Raw genomic sequence first — 17,965 nt, forward strand, 5'->3', positions numbered from 1 at the left:
CTGATGAACTTTCTCTGCTGGGCCAGACAGGAGAAAGATCTGGGTGCCTGTGGTTGACTGAGGTCTTGAGGAAAATACCAAACTGGCAGTTAAGGCCCACACCTCAAGGACTGATTATAGGGCTATGCTTCTTTCCATTAGCTATCACTATTGCCCAACAGAAGTACACTGTTGCTATAACTTTCTTTTTTGAGCTCCTCAGAAAGGGAGGAAAGAGAGGTTCAGTGGTTAGCTTTGTATTTCCTAGGATTTGGAATAACATCCAAGTGTGCACTAATGATCAGGAGAACTCTAAGGCTCAGACCCTGGGTCCTGATTCCATGGAATGGATTGAAAACCATTGGTGAGGGTACCCAGACACAGTGTTTGTTCCCAGCTGTGTCCACACTTTGTCCTATCATGAGAGGTAAGTAACTTTTCTCCCTATCTGGGCTTTACTGGATTTTTCCTAAGACATCCATACATAGACACTAGCTCCAGTGGAATCCCCTTTCACTATTAATATAGTTTTGCAAGCTTTTGTGGGTTTTATAATTTTGGATATGTGATTTTATCCACAGTAAAAAAAAAAAAAAAAAAATTTTTTTTAAACTGTATCTCTAGTAATATAATAATCAGGTATGCTATAATGAGCTGCTGACTGAGGACCCAGTTACTCAGATGTTCTTCAGCTTAACACTCCCTTAAACTTTCTTGCCTCATGATTCACAAAAGAATATCTCATTATTCATAAAATTGATACATTTCATAATTTGATGTTAGAAGACTGTTCAGTGTGGTGCAGAACTCAGCTTTTAGAAAGCTCTCAGTTAAACAGCTTGTTCTTATTTACTCTTATGCACACCCCAGCTAAAGTAATGCCCTTCCTTTAATCATTTATTTTCTGCATATTGAATTGTGAACACTAGTGTGTTTTCATATCCTCTTCCTAATGTCATATCAAGCTGTATGTTTCTGAGAGCCAGAATATACAAGAAGATTAATAAAATAAATTTGAGCAACCTAGAGAGCTGCCTGTAGCTTTGTTATGTGATATATTGAAATGGGGTAACTTCTTAATCCCTTCTGTTAAAATAAATTTATTGTTTGTCAACTGGATTTTTAAGTAATTTTTAAACTAAGTGATTATGCTAAATGTTATCCCAATTACTTTCTAATTGTGTTTATTAAACCATGTTTATTAGTAGTAGTAAAAAAAAATCCATTGCTGTTAAATTTATTCTGATTCATAGGGACCCTACAGGACAGAGTAGAACTCCTCCATGGGGTTTCAAAGGAGTAGCTAGTGGGTTTGAACTGTCCACCTTTATGGTTAGCACCGGTAGGTCTAAACCACTGCACCACCAGGGCTCCTGTTAGTAGTAGTAGTATTAAAATAACATCTACCTTTTTTTTTTTTTTTAGATCCTCGTATACTCCAAGCACTGTGCTAGGCATACACATTCAATGCTATTTTCACAAGAATTCTTCTGCAAGATAGGTGTCAACTTGCCCAAGCTTCCTCAGTAGGTCACAGCGTACTTGAACCCAAATCAATTTGATTTTATTTATCTTCCTTTAAGTGGGTGGCATAACAGGACTGCTGAGTTAAGTATTACTGGATCTAGTCAATCAGTTGTGAACCTGTCTCAGCTGTGGTAGGACACCCCCTAGATTGCCAGAGTGGGTTTCCTCTTCCTTTCTCACTAAACTACATGCTGCCTTCCTAAAACTGCACTCTTCATCCTTCCTAAAAAGCAGCCCATTTTTCTTTCTAGGTTATGTGTGTGGCTGCTGCACTCCACTACTGAACCATCCAAACAAGGAGAGCACGCTTACATTGATTTCCCATGTGCTCCAGACAGATTTCAGAAACATTCGGCAGGGAAAATCAACAGGATTTGGTAATTAATTACACATGGGAGGCGACAGAAGGTGCCTTGAATGTCAAGTTTCCTGCTTAGTAAATGCTAAATGGATTGATGAGTGGACAGAAGAACCATTCACCAAGCAAGTACGGGGGGGAGGGGCGGAATTAGGAAGAAAAAGATGGAATAAGGAGAAGGACTAAGCAAAATGTAAACTAAACCCATTGCCATCGAGTCAATTCCGACTCATAGCCACGCTACAGGACAGAGTAGAATTGCCCCATAGAGTTTCCAAGAAGTGCCTAGTGGATTCAAACTGCCGACCTTTTGGTTAGCAGTCTTAGCACTTAACCACTATGCCACCAGGGTTAAAATGTCAATAATAGAGTTGAAAATATGAAACAGAATAAATGACTGGACAGGCTTACATTTAGAGTGGACCCTAAAGGATAACAGGGACATGAGACAAGGTGGGGTTAGTGGGCCACAAGGTCTAAATGTGGCCCTGCTGGCAAGTTTGGTCAGAGTCACACAAGATTCTGCCCAATGATGTTCAGATTGGAAACTCACTAATGGTGATGTTCAGAAACTCAGCTTTTTGGTGACAGGGTGGCAAGGCTAGAATTCACTTATTCATTAACTCATTCAACAAACGCCTACCGTGCACCAGAAACTGAGTCAACTGAGAATATAAAGATGAATTTACATCGTCCATGAATTACAGGAGCTTTCAGTCTAGAGTGAAATATAGAAACATATAATTTAGTCAATACATTATATGCTCTAGTGGACATATTAGTACATGTATGGAAATACTATATAGGAAATTCATCTCATGTGTAATAGGGTTTTATCTGGCTGGCTTCAGTGTATGATAGGTATCAAAAGCATACCTAACATATTCATCATCAAAAACTACAGCACTCTACACTGACTAATCATTAAATATTCTAATCATCTTAAGTTCATTTCATAGGTCACGTGTAAACCTATCACTAGGTGTTGATACAATTTATGGAATAGAAGACAATGCAGTGATTGAAATGATGACGTACAGCCACAGAGTTTTACATGGGAAGAATACTAAAACGTATTAAGTTAAAAAACAATGTATTTTGAAAATCTCATTTTAGTTTTTTTTCAAGAGCGGAACACAATTCTTCAAAGAGTTGAAATTGTTTGCTCTTGGGAGTGAGGTTATTTCTCATTTTTCTTTGTCTGTTTCCATATTTTTTATTCTCTTAATTATTAAAAAGAGGGATTTCTATTTCAGAAAAGCAAATTTTAAATAGTGTGCTTTTAATAAGCTAAAATGACAAAGCATGAGCACTTTAGATTATTTGAAATTTTGTACCAAATAATATTAATAAACACCCTTGCATTTGGATAAAGCCTGTTGAATATTTCTTACATGTATGTTTTATGTACCATCAAACTGAAAGAAAATTATCATGTGTGCTCAGCAAAAAGAAATGATCTTTAGCAACATTTAGAGATATGTTTCCTTATCCATTTGTTTGATTTTTGATAAATGAACTTTCTGAGTTGATTAAGATTCTGAGTTTCCTGCAGGGGATTACAGTCAGAAATGTAGAAACCTATCATGTGCAATATCTGGATAGCACAAGTAGCCAAGCTGTGTGTTTTGAAAAGAATTGTTTTTTAATGACATTTATGGTAAAATTATTTAAAACACTGTATTTGTTTAGGGTACCATGGATTCAGTTCATAAATTAGAGGGGTTTAAAATAAAAGCTTGAAGAAAAGCAAATTCAAGGAATGTTCCGAGGTGATATTAGCTCTCTTCTCTCCAGGAAAATATTACTATGACCTTTCCTTTTGGCTTCTGTGTTAAAACTTATAATTCGCTAATATGTTACAAGAGAAAATTATTCTGATGAGAACAACACAGAGAAACAAGTGATTAACAGGCATTCCCAGCTCCAGGTTATCTGAGAAGTGTGTCACCTACTTTCCTTTGGGTGAGAGATGTCAAAAAACGTAGTCATTCCACTCCTAATAAAAAGTAACTAGACTAAGAGTGGGCCTATCAAAATAAATAACTATGGGTGTGAAAAAGAAACACAAACTGATAGCCACTCCACTGCTTTTCACAGAGGTAAGAGAGGGTGATGTTTCTGAGTTTTCAAAATTTCAAAGGAGAGAGAGAATTTTTAAAAAAGCTAACTCACTGATAAAGAAAATCCATAAAATATAAAGCTCCTATTCCTGCGAACCCAATTTTACTGACATTTAGAATCACTGGGATCATTGACTGCTGGCTTTTAAGGAAGACTCAAAGGATGGATTATTCCAAACTAATTGCCAAATGGCCAACATATGTGCCATGTATAGGTTTCCTACATGTTTCTCAGGAAGCAAAACAACTTGTGTAATGGTGTTCTCTGTCTTCTCTGCAGCCCTGGGATTCATGAACAATTCAGAGAAAAGCACTGTGACTGAGTTTGTCCTCCTAGGCTTCCCTGGTGGCCAGGAGATGCAAATTTTCCTCTTCTCGTTGTTCTTTGGGGTCTATATATCTACCATGATGGGAAATGGCACCATTGTCTGTGCTGTGAGGTGGGACCAACGACTCCACACACCAATGTATATTCTCCTGGGGAAATTTGCTTTCCTTAAAATCTGGTACATTAGCTCCACTGTGCCCAGTATGCTGGCCAACATTCTCTCAGAGACAAAAACCATCTCCTTTGCTGGCTGTTTCCTCCAGTTCTATTTTTTTACCTCCCTTGGTACAACTGAAACGTATCTCCTCTGCGTCATGGCATATGATCGGTACCTTGCCATCTGCCGCCCACTGCACTACCCAACCATCATGACCCTACAACTCTGCTATATCTTGATGTTTCTTTGCTGGCTTTTTGGGTTCCTTAGTTACTCAGTCCCCGCAGTGCAACTCTCCCACTTGTCTTTCTGTGGACCCAACATCATTGATCACTTTCTGTGTGACATGGACCCACTGATGTCTCTGTCCTGTGCTCCAGCTCCTATCACTGAGATTGTCTTCTATATCCTGAGCTCCCTCATTATCATCCTCACACTTCTATACATCCTTGGCTCTTATACCCTTTTACTGATAGCTGTGTTAAAAGTCCCATCAGCAGCTGGCCAACGAAAGGCCTTTTCCACCTGTGGATCCCATCTGACAGTGGTGTGTTTATTCTTTGGGGGTCTCTTGGCAATGTATTTGAGCCCCACATCTGAAAACCCAGCTGAACTTCAGAAGATTATTACTTTGTTCTATTCTGTGGTCACTCCCTTCTTAAACCCTCTGATTTATACCCTACGAAACAAGGAGATGAAGGCTGCACTGAAGAAAGTCTTAAGGATACAAGGAGCATAAAGCAATCTACATGAGACCAAGCAGACCACTGTACACACATAAAGGATCACTTAAAAAAAGATTTGCTTTCAGCTGCCAAAGCACACTTTAAAGAAGATATTTTCTCAGTGGAGTCCTTCATTGATTTATCCCTCAACTAAACAGGAAGAACTATGTTATAATTGACTCAAGTGCAACATTTTCAACGTCGGTGATCCCAGTAGGTATAAAGGCATTGTATCTGTGGTATTTCTCACTGCTTTAGCTGTGAATACTTGAGGGATGTGTGTAGAAGGTAGGAGAGCTCTTATCCCAGGGGGGTCATCATTGATGTAGTGAAGGCATATCTTAACACAGTCTAATATTTTAAAAAAGTGAATAAGAATCAACCTTCAATACCAATGACTACAGACCTAAACGATTTACTAACAGGACAGCTTTCTACTTCCCTTGGCTCTTGATAGTTGAGAATCTTCTAGACTAGGAACAAACTGAAAGTTTCCTGCTTACATAAGTAGGAAATGTTATAACATTAGAAAAAGTAGTAGTCATTCTTTCATTGGGCAACGAACACGATTGAGCATCTACTATGTTCCAGGAACTCTTCTAGGCACTAGAGAGACTCTATAACCAAAATGGTGAAAAAGCACTACCCACACGGAGTTTACATTCTAGATGGGGAGAGAGAAACAATAAATAAGTAAAATGTATAGCATGTCAGAAAGAAATAAGTACTATGGAGAAACGGGAAAGAGGGTGGGAAGTATAGCATAGAAGGCTGAAATTTTAAATCAGGTGGTCAGGGAGGGCCACCCCGAGAAAGCGAACTTTAAGCAAAAGCTTGAAAGAGGTGAGGGAGTGAGCCATGTAGACAGCTGAGGAAAGGGTATTCCATGCAGAAGCAAGTTCTCTACAAAATCCTGAGGCACGAGTGTGTTCAAGTAACACCAAGGAGGTTGGTTTGGCAGTAGAGAGAATAAGGGAAAGAGTATTGGAGATCAAGTCAGAGAGTGAACAGGGAGGCAAATTGCTCAGGACCTTATAAGTCATTTTAAGAACTTCTATTTCTGCATGAAATGAGAAGCCTTTGGAAAGGTTTGAGCAAAGGAGTAACATAATGGTATTTACATTACAAATATTCAGCCCCTTGGATGTTTAGTTGATAAGAGTCTGCAGGTAAGAGGTTACTGTGAGACTGAATCTGAGATGAAACCCACATAGGACCTTAAGCACCCCATTTTACTATTATTTCTACTGTAAAAATGACTAAGTTGTAATGTGCTGCTAGCAAGATTAAAGAGCAACATTCATGAAAGATGGACAAAATGTACTCATTTTACAATTCAAACCTTTCTTGTTTGAGTCCGCTAAAATTATCTCATGAAATGGTGCTAGTATGACCACAAAGGGAAAATATTAGGACTACAAAGGGAAAATCAGCATGAACAAATCTTTCATATAGGCATGGCTCACATCCTACTCCTTAATACCTAAGCAATACAGTTGATTAAAGATCCTCTCCTTCATGATTTTTATCTTTTTTTTTTTTCATCATGTGATCCACATACACAGATGTTTCTGGTCATGAGGAGTCATACTAATGAAACATGCTAGATGACTCTAGCCCTTAAGTCTTTGCTGTTGAGTTGATCTAAAGGCTCTTCCTTAAAAGGCTAGAAATAGAAATACCATACAATCCAGCAACCCCATTCATTGCGACCCCAGGTGTTACATAGTAGAAATGCTCCATAGGGTTTCCTTGGCTATAATCTATAGGTTAACAGATTGCCAGACCTTTCTTCCCTGGTGCTGGTGGGCAAGTTCAAACCACCAACCTTTAGGTTAGTAGCCAATCACAAGTTACTTACACTACCCAGGGATTCAGGACTCTGACTCAGAGGTTGAGTAATTCTTCCTAAACACTATGCCTGCTGTTCAAGAAACTGTCATCTAGTAGAAGATGAAGTCAAGCAGAGTAATTTAGGCTAAAGCATTACCTTAAATGTAAAAGTGACATATAAATTTATAATATAGTTGATTTTGTTTTTATCTAAAAAAAATAAACTCCCTATTAGGATAGTAATTTGAATAGCATTTAAACCGCAATGGAGTATGTGAAGAAGTTCTACCCCGTGATTCTACATGTGCTGCATAGATAATGACAAAAGTGGGGGAGAGGGCACACTCAGCAAAACTGTAATGCTTTGGAATTTTTCCTTGGGTATATTAAGCATCTCCACCTCATTCTATTCTCTCTCTCTCTCTTTTTTTTTTAATATTTGCACTTTATTATAGTCAATAAGGGGAAGTTCAGATTATTTTATTCTAAATCACTTTTGCTCCCTCTCCACCACCATTGTACCATGTAAGCAGTCCCTTCTTTGCACAAATGCTTAACACACTTGTTTGCTAACCAAAAAGTTGGAAGTCAACCACTGTGGAAAAAGATATGGCGCTTCCGTGAAAGGCTAGAAATAGAAATGCTATACAATCCAGCAATCCCACCCCTAGGAATATACCCTAGAGAGATAAGAGCCGTCACGGAAATACACATATGCACACCCATGTCCATTGCAGCACTATTGACAATAGCAAAAAATGGAACAACTTAAGTGCCCATCAAGAGGTGAATGGAAAAATTATGGTACACACACAATGAAATACAACACTGATAAAGGGCAATGATGAATCCTAGAAATATCTCACACATGGATGAATCTGGAGGGCATTATGCTAAACCAAATAAGTCAATCACAAAAGGACAAATACTGTATGAGACCCCTATTATAAAAACCCAAAAGGTTTACACAGAGGAAAAAAAAACAATCTTTGATGGTTATGAGGGAGGGGAGGGTTGGGAAAGGGAAATCATTAACTAGATAGTAGACAAGTATTATCTAATGAAGGGAAATACAGTACACAGTATATGGGAAGTCAGCACAACCTGACCAAAGCAAAGCCATAGAAGCTTCCTAGACAACATATCCAAACACCTTGATGGACTTGAGTTACCGGGGCTGAGGGCTAGGGACCATGATAGAGAGAGACATCTAGGTCAATTGGCAGAACATAGTTCATAAAGGAAATGTTCTTCATCCAAATTTGGTGAGTAGCATCCGGGGTCTTAAAAGCTTGCAAGTGTCCCATCCCATCTGGAGCAAAGAAGAATGAAGAAAACCAAAACCACAAAGAAAATATTAGTCCCGAAGACTAATGGACCACAAGTACCACAGCCATTACCACCAGCCACTCCGACAAGGAAAACAGTAGAGGGTCCCAGGGAGAGGGGAAGAAAAATGTAGAACAAAATTTAGATTCACAAAAAAAGATCAGACTTACTGGCCTGACAGACTGTGGCCCCTCAAAAAAAAAAAAAAAAAACCCTGAACACCCTACTAACTCAGAACTCAAGCCACCTCTGACGTTCACCCTTCAGCCAAATATTAGACAGGTTAATAAAACAATAGCACACGTAAGGAATGTGCTTCTTAGTTCAATCAAACATACAAGACCAAAAGGTCAAACCTGCCCAAAAGCAAAGACAAGAAGGTGGGAAGGGACAGGAAAAATGGACAGATGGAAACGGGGAACCTGGTGTGGGGAAGAAGAGATGTTGACACATCTTGGAGATTGCAACCAATGTCACAAAGCAATTTGTGTATGAATTGTTAAATGAGAAACTAATTTGCTGTGTAAACTTTTACCTAAAGTAAAATTTAAAAAAAAAGCTTGAAAGTTGGAATCTCTCCAGAGTCTGGTGAACTACTTCCAGAAAAATCAGCCATTAAAAATCCTAGGGAGCAGAACACAGTCTTAATCTGACATACATGGGGTTGCCATTAGTCAGAATCAACTGCATGGCAACTAATTTGTTTTTGTTTTCCTCTTGTCACTTACACAAATATTTTTCCAAAGTAATTTAATATTTAAAAAAAATTTTTTAATTGTGTTTTAGGTGAAAGCTGACATAGCAAATTAGTTTCTCATTCAAAAATTTATACACAAATTGTTTTGTGACATTGGTTGCAATTTCCACAATGTGTCAGCACTCTTCCCCTTTCCACACCATTCGTCCAGTTTTCCTGTCCCTCCCTGACTTCTGGTCTTTGCTTTTGGGCAGTTGTTTCCATTTGGTCTCATATATTTGACTGAATTAAGAAGTGTGTTCCTCATGTGTGTTTTATTTTTTGTTTTGTTTTGTTTTGTCCTGTCCTGTCTTGTCCTGTCCTGTCCTGTCCTGTTCTGTTTCGTTTTAATAGGCCTGACTAATCTTTGCCTGAAAGGTGGGCTTTGGGAGTAGCTTCAGTTCTGAGTTAGTAGGTTATCCAGGGGCCATAGACTCAGGGGTGTCTGGTCTTTTTTTGTGAATTTACATTTTGTTCTAAATTTATGCAAATATAGATCAGATTAGATACAAGCACAGGGAGTGATGCCTCCCAAGGAGGACACTGGGGAACTATGGGTCCTTGCAGGAGAGACTTGTAAACTCTTAATAATCACTGACCAGAAGAATGAATTCCATTTGTCCAGGTTCTTTACACTGTAAGGAAGCAAGCGTCTGGAGCCACAAATATTGTTCCCCGTCCTTGACTCAGTTTTTAATGTTTTTTTAGGTCATAATAATAAGGAGAGTCTTGTGGCTGGAGTTTCTCTCACAACTTCCTCTTGGAGCCAGAAATGCCACCAGGTACGTAAGGAGGATGCACGCATCAGTACGTCACAGTGCCTGTGCACCGTTGCTGTCAGAGTCTAAGAGGATGCTGGTCCTTCTGTAAATCCACTGAGTCTTCATTCCTTTGTTCATCATAGGACTCTGCAGTTCTCTTCTCCCAACACACTACTGAGAAGTCGTCAAGGTGATATAGCCACATTTAGGACTCACAAGGTACCATACAGTGCCCATGGTACAGCACACTTGGCGAAAATGTTGCTCAGGAGTCTTGGGTGTTATTTTTTGGCCACTAAATTTCCTTCCATTAGAATGTAGCCTGAATCCGATAAACAGACTAACTGCTGTGGAGTCAATTCCAACTCATGGCACTCCATCTGTGTCAGAGGAGAACTGTGCTCCATAGGGTTTTCAATGGCTGAATTTTCAGATACAGGCCTTTCTTCCAAGATGCCTCTAAAAACCCACTGCCATCTCTGGGTGGACTCAAACCTCCAACCTTATAGTTAGCATTCAAGTGCACTAACAGCACCATCCAGGGAATCTGGTAGGCTTTGTTTTTAATATTAATGCAATGTAGTTTTCATTGATGGATTATCCTTCATTGAGAGCAATTAAAGCAGGTCATTCTGATTTTTTTCAAGTCGTTGGCAAGTGCCAAAGAGAAACTGAGAAAGAAGTAGCCCAAAAGAATACCTTGCCTTTCAGATTTCTCTAAAGGTTAGCCGTAAATACAGAAATATTTAAAAGAACAACCCATTCATTTATAATTTAGAAAGTAAAAGCTCCTCACTGGTCAAATGGCTTAAATTCCCAGCAAATGGTTGGTTATCAGGGAGGGTCGAGCCCCGTTTCTAGTGCATTCAGGATGGACTCCCCAGGCTCACTGTTCCTCTTCTCTGCAGCTGCCCATTTGTACTAACACTTGAGGTGATCAGGAAGATGAATGAGATAAATTTAATTTTCCATTTAAACTACTAATAGATGTGCTTTGGAACTAGGGGCAGTAGAAAGAGATTCAATAAGATTTCAATTTATCTGTGAAGTTCATTTATCCACATTATCCATCTTTCTCTGGTCCTGTATTCCATAGATAACTGAGATTTCACTGCAGCACAAATCATGTAGACAGAAAGAAAGGCCAAAGTTATGTTACTGAGGTATTGTGTTGGGGAAGGCTACGAGCGTATGAGTGTGTCATTGTGTGTGTGTGGTGTGTATATGTGTGTGTGTGTGTGTAGAGGCAATACCGATGGCTCTGGAAACTCATTTCAGTAACTTGACTAAAAGCTGGTCCAGCATGTCTAAGTTAGCTCAGTAGAAGAACAGGCTGATTCCAGCTGCTGGTCTGTAGAGGCCCCTGCTTTCTAACATGGCCACTTCCTCAACCAAGGAACTTCCGTTGTTCCGTAGTCAAATTGATGGGCTCTGCTTTTCTGTCCCTATAAATATGTAGAGCAGGAGTCAACAAACCATGGTTCATGGGTCAAATCTGGCCTGCTGCCTGTTTCTATAATACAGAAAGCTAAGAATCTTTTTTATATTTTTAAATGGTTGAAAAATTAATTGGAGAGTAACATTTCATAAAACATTTGACATATGTGATGTTAATTATATAAAATTCAAATTTCAGTCGACATAAATAAAATTTTATTAGAATGCGGATATGTTCATTCATTTAGGTATGAATGGCTACTTTTGCACTACAAAAAAGGAGCTCAGTTGTTATGACAGAGCCTATATTGTGCACAAGCCTAAAATGTTTTTTAAAAATTTGCCCTCCCCTGGTATAGGGCATTATACGGGTAGGGCAATCCTTCTCTACTGAAACACAGACCTTGGTGAGTACATTCTAAATATGCACACCTCAGTGGGATTGTGAGAGCTCAGGGGATGGTGGGCCTCCTGTTACTTTTCAGCTTGTCAGTTTTTCTGCAGTGAACCCTATTTTATATGTGCAGAGCTTATATTAGTTGGGCATGTATGCATACCCCATTTTCACAGCACTGTGTGTAAGAGAGAGAATGAGTGACAGTTTGATTGATAGAACCATGAAAAGAGGTTGGGGATGTTTGTTTTTGTTATTGTTAGGCACCATCAAGTCGAATCCGCTCATAACATCTCCGTGCACAACAGAATGAAACATTGCCTCGTCCTGAGCCATCCTCACAATGCTTGCTATGTTAGAGCCCATTGTTCCAGCCACTGTGTCAAACCACCTCGTTGAGGGTCTTCCTTTTTTTTCACTGACCCTCTACGGTACGAAGTATGATCTTTTCTCCAGAGATTGGTCCCTCCTGATAATACATCCAAAGTACATGTGACGAAGTCCAGTCATCCTCGCTTCTAAGGTGCATTCTGGCTGCACAGATTTTTTCATTCTATTGGCAGTCCATGGTATATTTGATATTCTACACCAACACCATAATTCGAAGGCATTAATTCTTCTTTGGTCTTCCTTACTCATTGTCCAGCTTTCATATGCATATGAGGCCATTGAAAATACCATGGCTTGGTGTCAGGTGCACCTTAGTCCTCAAGGTGACACCTTTACTTTTTAACACTTTAAAGAGGTCTTTTGCAGCAGATTTGCCCAGTGCAATACATTATTTGATTCCTTGACTGCTGCTTCCATGGGTGTCAATTGTGGATCCAAGTAAATGAAATCCTGTTGGTTCAGTTGTGAGTGTTTTTGTCTTCTTTATACTGAGGAGTAATCCATACTAAATGCTTTAGTCTTTGATCTTCATCCGTTAAGTGCTTCAATTTCTCTTCACTTTCAGCAATCAAGATTATGTCATCTGCAAATCACAGGTTGTTAGTGAGTCTTCCTCCAGTCCTGATGCCATGTTCTTCTTCATATTGTCCAGTTTCTTGAATTATCTGCTCAGCTTACAGACTGAACAAGCATGGTGAAAAGATACGACCCTGACATATACCTTTCCTGGCTGTAAACCACATAATATCCCCTTGTTTGTTCGAACAACTGCCTCTTGGTTTACGTACAGGTTCTGCAGGAGTACAATAAAGTATCCTGGAATTCCCATTCTTTGCAATGTCATCCATAATTTCTTATGGAGATGTTTATTATAGAATTATTGTGGAGATATTTATAGGGACTAAATCAAAGACCACAGTTTACAGGTTTTATTTTATTCTGAGTGAAGTGGGAAGTTAACTAAAGTCTATGTACAAGAGAAGGAAATGATCTGATTTTCTTTGTTTAAAGAGTCATTCGAGCTGTGGCATGGAGAGCAGTGTACTGTGAAGCAAGAATGGAAGCAGGAAGCCAGTTAAGACACCATGACAGTGTCCAAGGGAAAAAAGATGACTTGAACTAGGGCAGAGACAGTGGAGGTGGGAAAAGCATCACTCAAGTTTTCTTAACAAGCATTTCATTTCTGATTGATCAGTGGGAACAATCAGTTCATAAGCTCAGTTAAGTACTTATAAGGCAAAAATATGAATTTGGAGGACCTGTGTCTTACCTTGTCATAGATACACAAGGGAGCATCTAAGAGTTGTATCCAACTCATATGAAGAAGGATTGTCACTTGCAGTGAGCCATTTTCCTGAAGACAAAAGACAAAAGGGATTCTTTAATCATAGCTGTTTTCTAGGCTCACGGGGTTCAGGTAAAATTCAACATTGTCAGATGATATATATATATATATATTTATGCACATACATATATATGTACTACTAACTGTAAGTCTTCACATAAATACCTCAACGACACTCTACTTCAAGAGCTTTTCAGTTCTGACCACAAGTTTTCTTGGGCCCACAGTGAAAATATGAATGAAAGGAAGCCAGGACAACATTCTAGGATTCTAGAAAAAGAGTAGCAATTGATACTTAATTCTTTATTTTCTTTCCAAAGATGTTTCGTATATAATTCTGGGGCCCCCTCTGTCTTCACACTGTTATTCAGTATTTGCTGGTATTTTACAGCTCACCGACATGAAAATTTTCAACACCCCCAGCAATTCAGTCACCGTCACTGGCTTCATCCTCTTGGGCTTCCCTAGCCCCAGGCAGGGTCAGATCTTCCTCTTTGTGCTCTTCCCTATTGTCTACCTCCTGACCCTCATGGGGAATGGTTCCATCATCTGTGCTGTGTGCTGGGGTCAAAGACTCCACACTGCCATGTACATTCTTCTTGCCAACTTCTCCTTCCTCGAGATCTGCTATGTCACCCCCACTGTCCCCAACATGTTGGTCAACTTCCTCTCTGAGACCAAAATCATCTCCTTCTCTGGGTGCTTTCTCCAATTCTACTTTTTCTTCTCCCTGGGTTCCACAGAATGCTTATTCTTGGCGGTTATGGCATTTGATCGATACCTTGCAATCTGCCGACCTCTATGCTATCCAACCATTATAACTGGACGTCTCTGCACCAAACTTGTAGTCAATTGCTGGGTATTTGGTTTCCTCTGGTTCCTGATTCCTATTATCATCATCTCCCAGATGTCCTTCTGTGGATCCAGAATAATTGACCACTTCCTATGTGACCCAGGTCCTCTTCTAGCACTCACTTGCAAAAGAACTCCAGTGATGGAGCTTGTCCTCTCCACCTTAAAGTCCTCTTCCCCTCATTATTCTATTTCTCTTCATCATGGGGTCCTACACTCTGGTCCTAAGAGTAGTACTAAGGGTCCCCTCAGCAGCTGGACCAAGAAAAGCCTTTTCCACCTGTGGGTCTCACCTGGCTGTGGTTTCACTTTTCTGTGGCTCAGTATTGGTCATGTATGGGACTCCAAAATCTCAGTATGAAGACAGAATGCACAAAATTGTGACCCTGTTTTATTCTTTTGTGACCCCTCTCCTTAATCCTGTGATATACAGTCTTAGGAACAAAGATATGAAAAGAGCCCTGCAGAAATTTCTGAGAATATAAAGAAGGGTGCTAATCAAAAAGGCTCTTGAGCAATATTAAACTCATATTTAACCTCTTTTTCAGATTAAAAAAAGAAAAACAGGTGTCATTCATATAATTGTTCATCCTAGTATTCATCCAAAACTTTAACCACCCATAAGCCTGTTTGTATTATCTATTTCTTCTCTTAGTTTTTGATCATTTAATCCTATTTCTTAGCATGCCTCAATTTTTTTTTTTTTTTTTTTTTTGGAATGCAGCACATTGTGCTTAAAAAATTCTGTAGACATTGGGTGTAGTAACCAAACCAAGATAAGGTTTCCTTTTAGCAGGTAGATAAAGTAGGCGCAGATAGTGTTAATCCCATTTAAAAGTGATTTTTATGTCTCTTAAAGATGGTCTATGTCTGTTTTGACCTCACTCCTGGGATACATTCCTTACTCAGGAACATGGCCCTCATGAGATCTCAACTGAAGCCTGGACCATGTACCAGGGCCACTTCTAGTGTGCCCTGACTCCTATTTCTGTACTTCTTGCACTCTGTGACTCTGAAATCTCTGCTCATCTCTTCAGACTCTCGGTTTCTGCTTTCTGCTAGATTTCTTGAAGTCTCATCTTGCATATGAACATCTCCAAAAAAACCCCAAACCCATTGAGTTGATTCTGACTCATAGCAATCCTATAGGACACAGTAGAACTGCCCCATAGGATTTCTGGGGAACGGCTGGTGGATTCAAACTGTCAACCTTTTGGTTAGCAACCAAACTCTTATCTACTAGCCACCAGGGCTCCATGAAGAGTTAAAAAAACAAAAACCAAACTCTTTGCCATCGAGTCTATTCCAAGGCATAGGCACCCAATTAAAAACAAACAACAAACAAAAAAACCCAAACCTATTGCCTTTGAGTCAATTCTGACTCATAGAAACCCTGTAGGACAGAGTAGAACTGCTCCATAGTGTTTCCAAGGAGCGGGTGTTAGATTCGAATTGCTGACCTTTTGGTAAGCAGTCGAGCTCATAATCACTGCTCCCCCAGGGCTCCTAGGAAACCCAAAGTGAGTTGAAGGAAGTTTTCATCAAATTCTGGGTGTCGCTTCTCTGTGGTCAGCCTCCCTCACGAAAATGTTTCTGAAGCACTAACTGCTTAGGCAGCTTCAAACTCCAATCTTTTGTCTCCTCAGTTCAGTAAAACCACTGCTTTCTACTCAGATTTTATTCCTCCATCCCCCAACCCCCAGTCTCTTCCCCATGCCTCCACATCTCCATATCCCACACACCTAGTGACTTGTCCAGAGCCCTGGTGTAATAGTTAAGACCTCTGCTTGCTAACCAAAATTTGGCAGTTTGAATCTACCAGCTACTCCTTGGAAACCCTATGGGACAATTTTACTGTGTTCTTTAGGGTCACTATGAGTTGGAATCCACTCCATGGCAATGGGTTTGGTTTTTTATTGGTTAATTGTCAAACATCCTTGGGTGGGGGTGTGGGAGGTGAATGGAACACACTTCCTTGCTTTTGCTTTTTTCCTGGAATTATAGTCCCTGAAGATTTACCTGTGTAGATTGCTCTCCAATGCATTCAAATGGTTGCTTGTATTTTGTCCAGATTTTATAGCTACATTTGTCAGAAGGGTTAATTGCTAAGCTGCTAATCATGATCATAACCAGGAAAAATATATTTTAAAAAAATCAAGACCAAATTGAACTTATACCTGAAAACTTCATGCTTGCTTTTACATTAGAAAATCAATCTGTGTAATTCATCACATTAACAAAATAAAAGAGTATAAACATTGTATCTTATCAAAACATACAGCAAAACACGTATTAAAACTCAATATCACCCATTTTAAAACATCTTAGTAAAATAGCTATAAAAGAATTACTTCTTAACTGATAATGATGTTTTATTTAAAAAAAATAAAGCTACATTAAATACACTTAATGTTTTAATTTGAAAGTTTTTCTCTTTCAGATTGAAAAGGAGACAAGGATGCTCATCGTGTTTAAAATTGTACTTGAGGTTCTAGCCAGTGCAATAAGACAGGAAAAATAAAGTTACAAGGAGTGGAAAGTTAGGATATAAAATTGAAAAAATTGTATTGATTTATGTGTAATATCTAAAAGAAATTAAAATGGTATAATTGTGTATGCATAATATCCAAAATAATCTCCCAAGAAAATATCACGTTTAATAGGTGAATTTTTAATAATTGTTGAATATGAGTCAATATGCAAATATTGATTTTATTTCTATATGCCAGGAACAAAAGCTATAAAATATTTTATTGATACCACTTATAATAAAAATACCACTTATAATGGCATCAAAAAATTATCAAATGCCAAAAAATAAATCTAACAAAAGATGTACATGGCCTCATGACAAAAAAAAGAAAAAAATTAAAGATTTAAATAAATGGTGGTTATATTATTTCATGAATTGAAACTCAGTATTGTGAAAGTATTAGTTCTGTCCAAATTGTTCTATGGATTTAACAATATACCAACCAAAATTCCAGCAGTTATTTTTGGGAACATTAACAAGCTAGTCCTAATTTCAAATGAAATAATGGAAATAATCATGAACAGACAATGGGCAAAAAAATTGCAGTGTGTTCCAACAAAGTAATACTATATAGCTATAAAAAATAGTGAAGAAAAAGGAAGAGGAGGAGAAGGGAAAGAGAAATATGAAAAAAGGAAGAAAAAAAACATAGAGGTGGATGACTTATATTTCCAGACAACAGGACTTATTACAAAGATAACGACATTGTGATATTAGGGCAAAGGTAAGCAAATAGGCCAATGGAACCAATTAGAAAGTCCAGTAAAAGACCAACAGATGTAAAGTCACTTGGTTTATGACAAAAGTGACATTGCAGTGCAGTTACAAAGGGATGGTCTGGAAGTGAAAAAAAGGAACGAATTCTAGGGAGGATAAATATGTGAATAAATATAAAACAACCAACCGTTTACAAAATAATTATAATATCTTGTGGGATTTATAACATGTGTAAATAAAATGTATGAATAAATGGGTTTAAACCATTGTTACCATCTTAAATTGTTCCAGAAGTGGTAGAAGTATTAATTTAAGGTACACCAAAACCAAACCCAAACCCATTGCCACACAGTCAATTGCAACTAACAGCAACCCTATAGGACAGAGTAGACCTGCCCCGCTGGGTGTCCAAAGAGCAGGTGGTAGATGTGAACTGCGACC

At 38.7% G+C, this 17,965-nt stretch overlaps 1 protein-coding gene and 1 pseudogene across 1 annotated transcript; both read left to right on the plus strand.

Moving 5' to 3' along the window:
* Positions 1 to 4,242: 4,242 nt before the first annotated feature.
* LOC100661672 (olfactory receptor 11H4-like) lies at positions 4,243 to 6,297 on the plus strand. Its single transcript, XM_064292244.1, has one exon. The coding sequence runs from the start codon at positions 4,243 to 4,245 to the stop codon at positions 5,209 to 5,211; it is 969 nt and encodes a 322-aa protein (XP_064148314.1). The 3' UTR covers positions 5,212 to 6,297.
* A 6,549-nt stretch (positions 6,298 to 12,846) lies between these two features.
* Positions 12,847 to 14,794, plus strand: LOC100661955 (olfactory receptor 11G2-like; annotated as a pseudogene).
* The last annotated feature ends 3,171 nt before the right edge of the window (positions 14,795 to 17,965 follow it).

Source organism: Loxodonta africana, chromosome 10, assembly GCF_030014295.1.
Source record: "Loxodonta africana isolate mLoxAfr1 chromosome 10, mLoxAfr1.hap2, whole genome shotgun sequence".
Taxonomy (NCBI): Eukaryota; Metazoa; Chordata; class Mammalia; order Proboscidea; family Elephantidae; genus Loxodonta; species Loxodonta africana.

Excerpts from the sequence above, each read along its gene's own strand:
- LOC100661672 (XM_064292244.1), top strand. The coding sequence starts at position 4,243 with ATGGTGTTCTCTGTCTTCTCTGCAGCCCTGGGATTCATGAACAATTCA.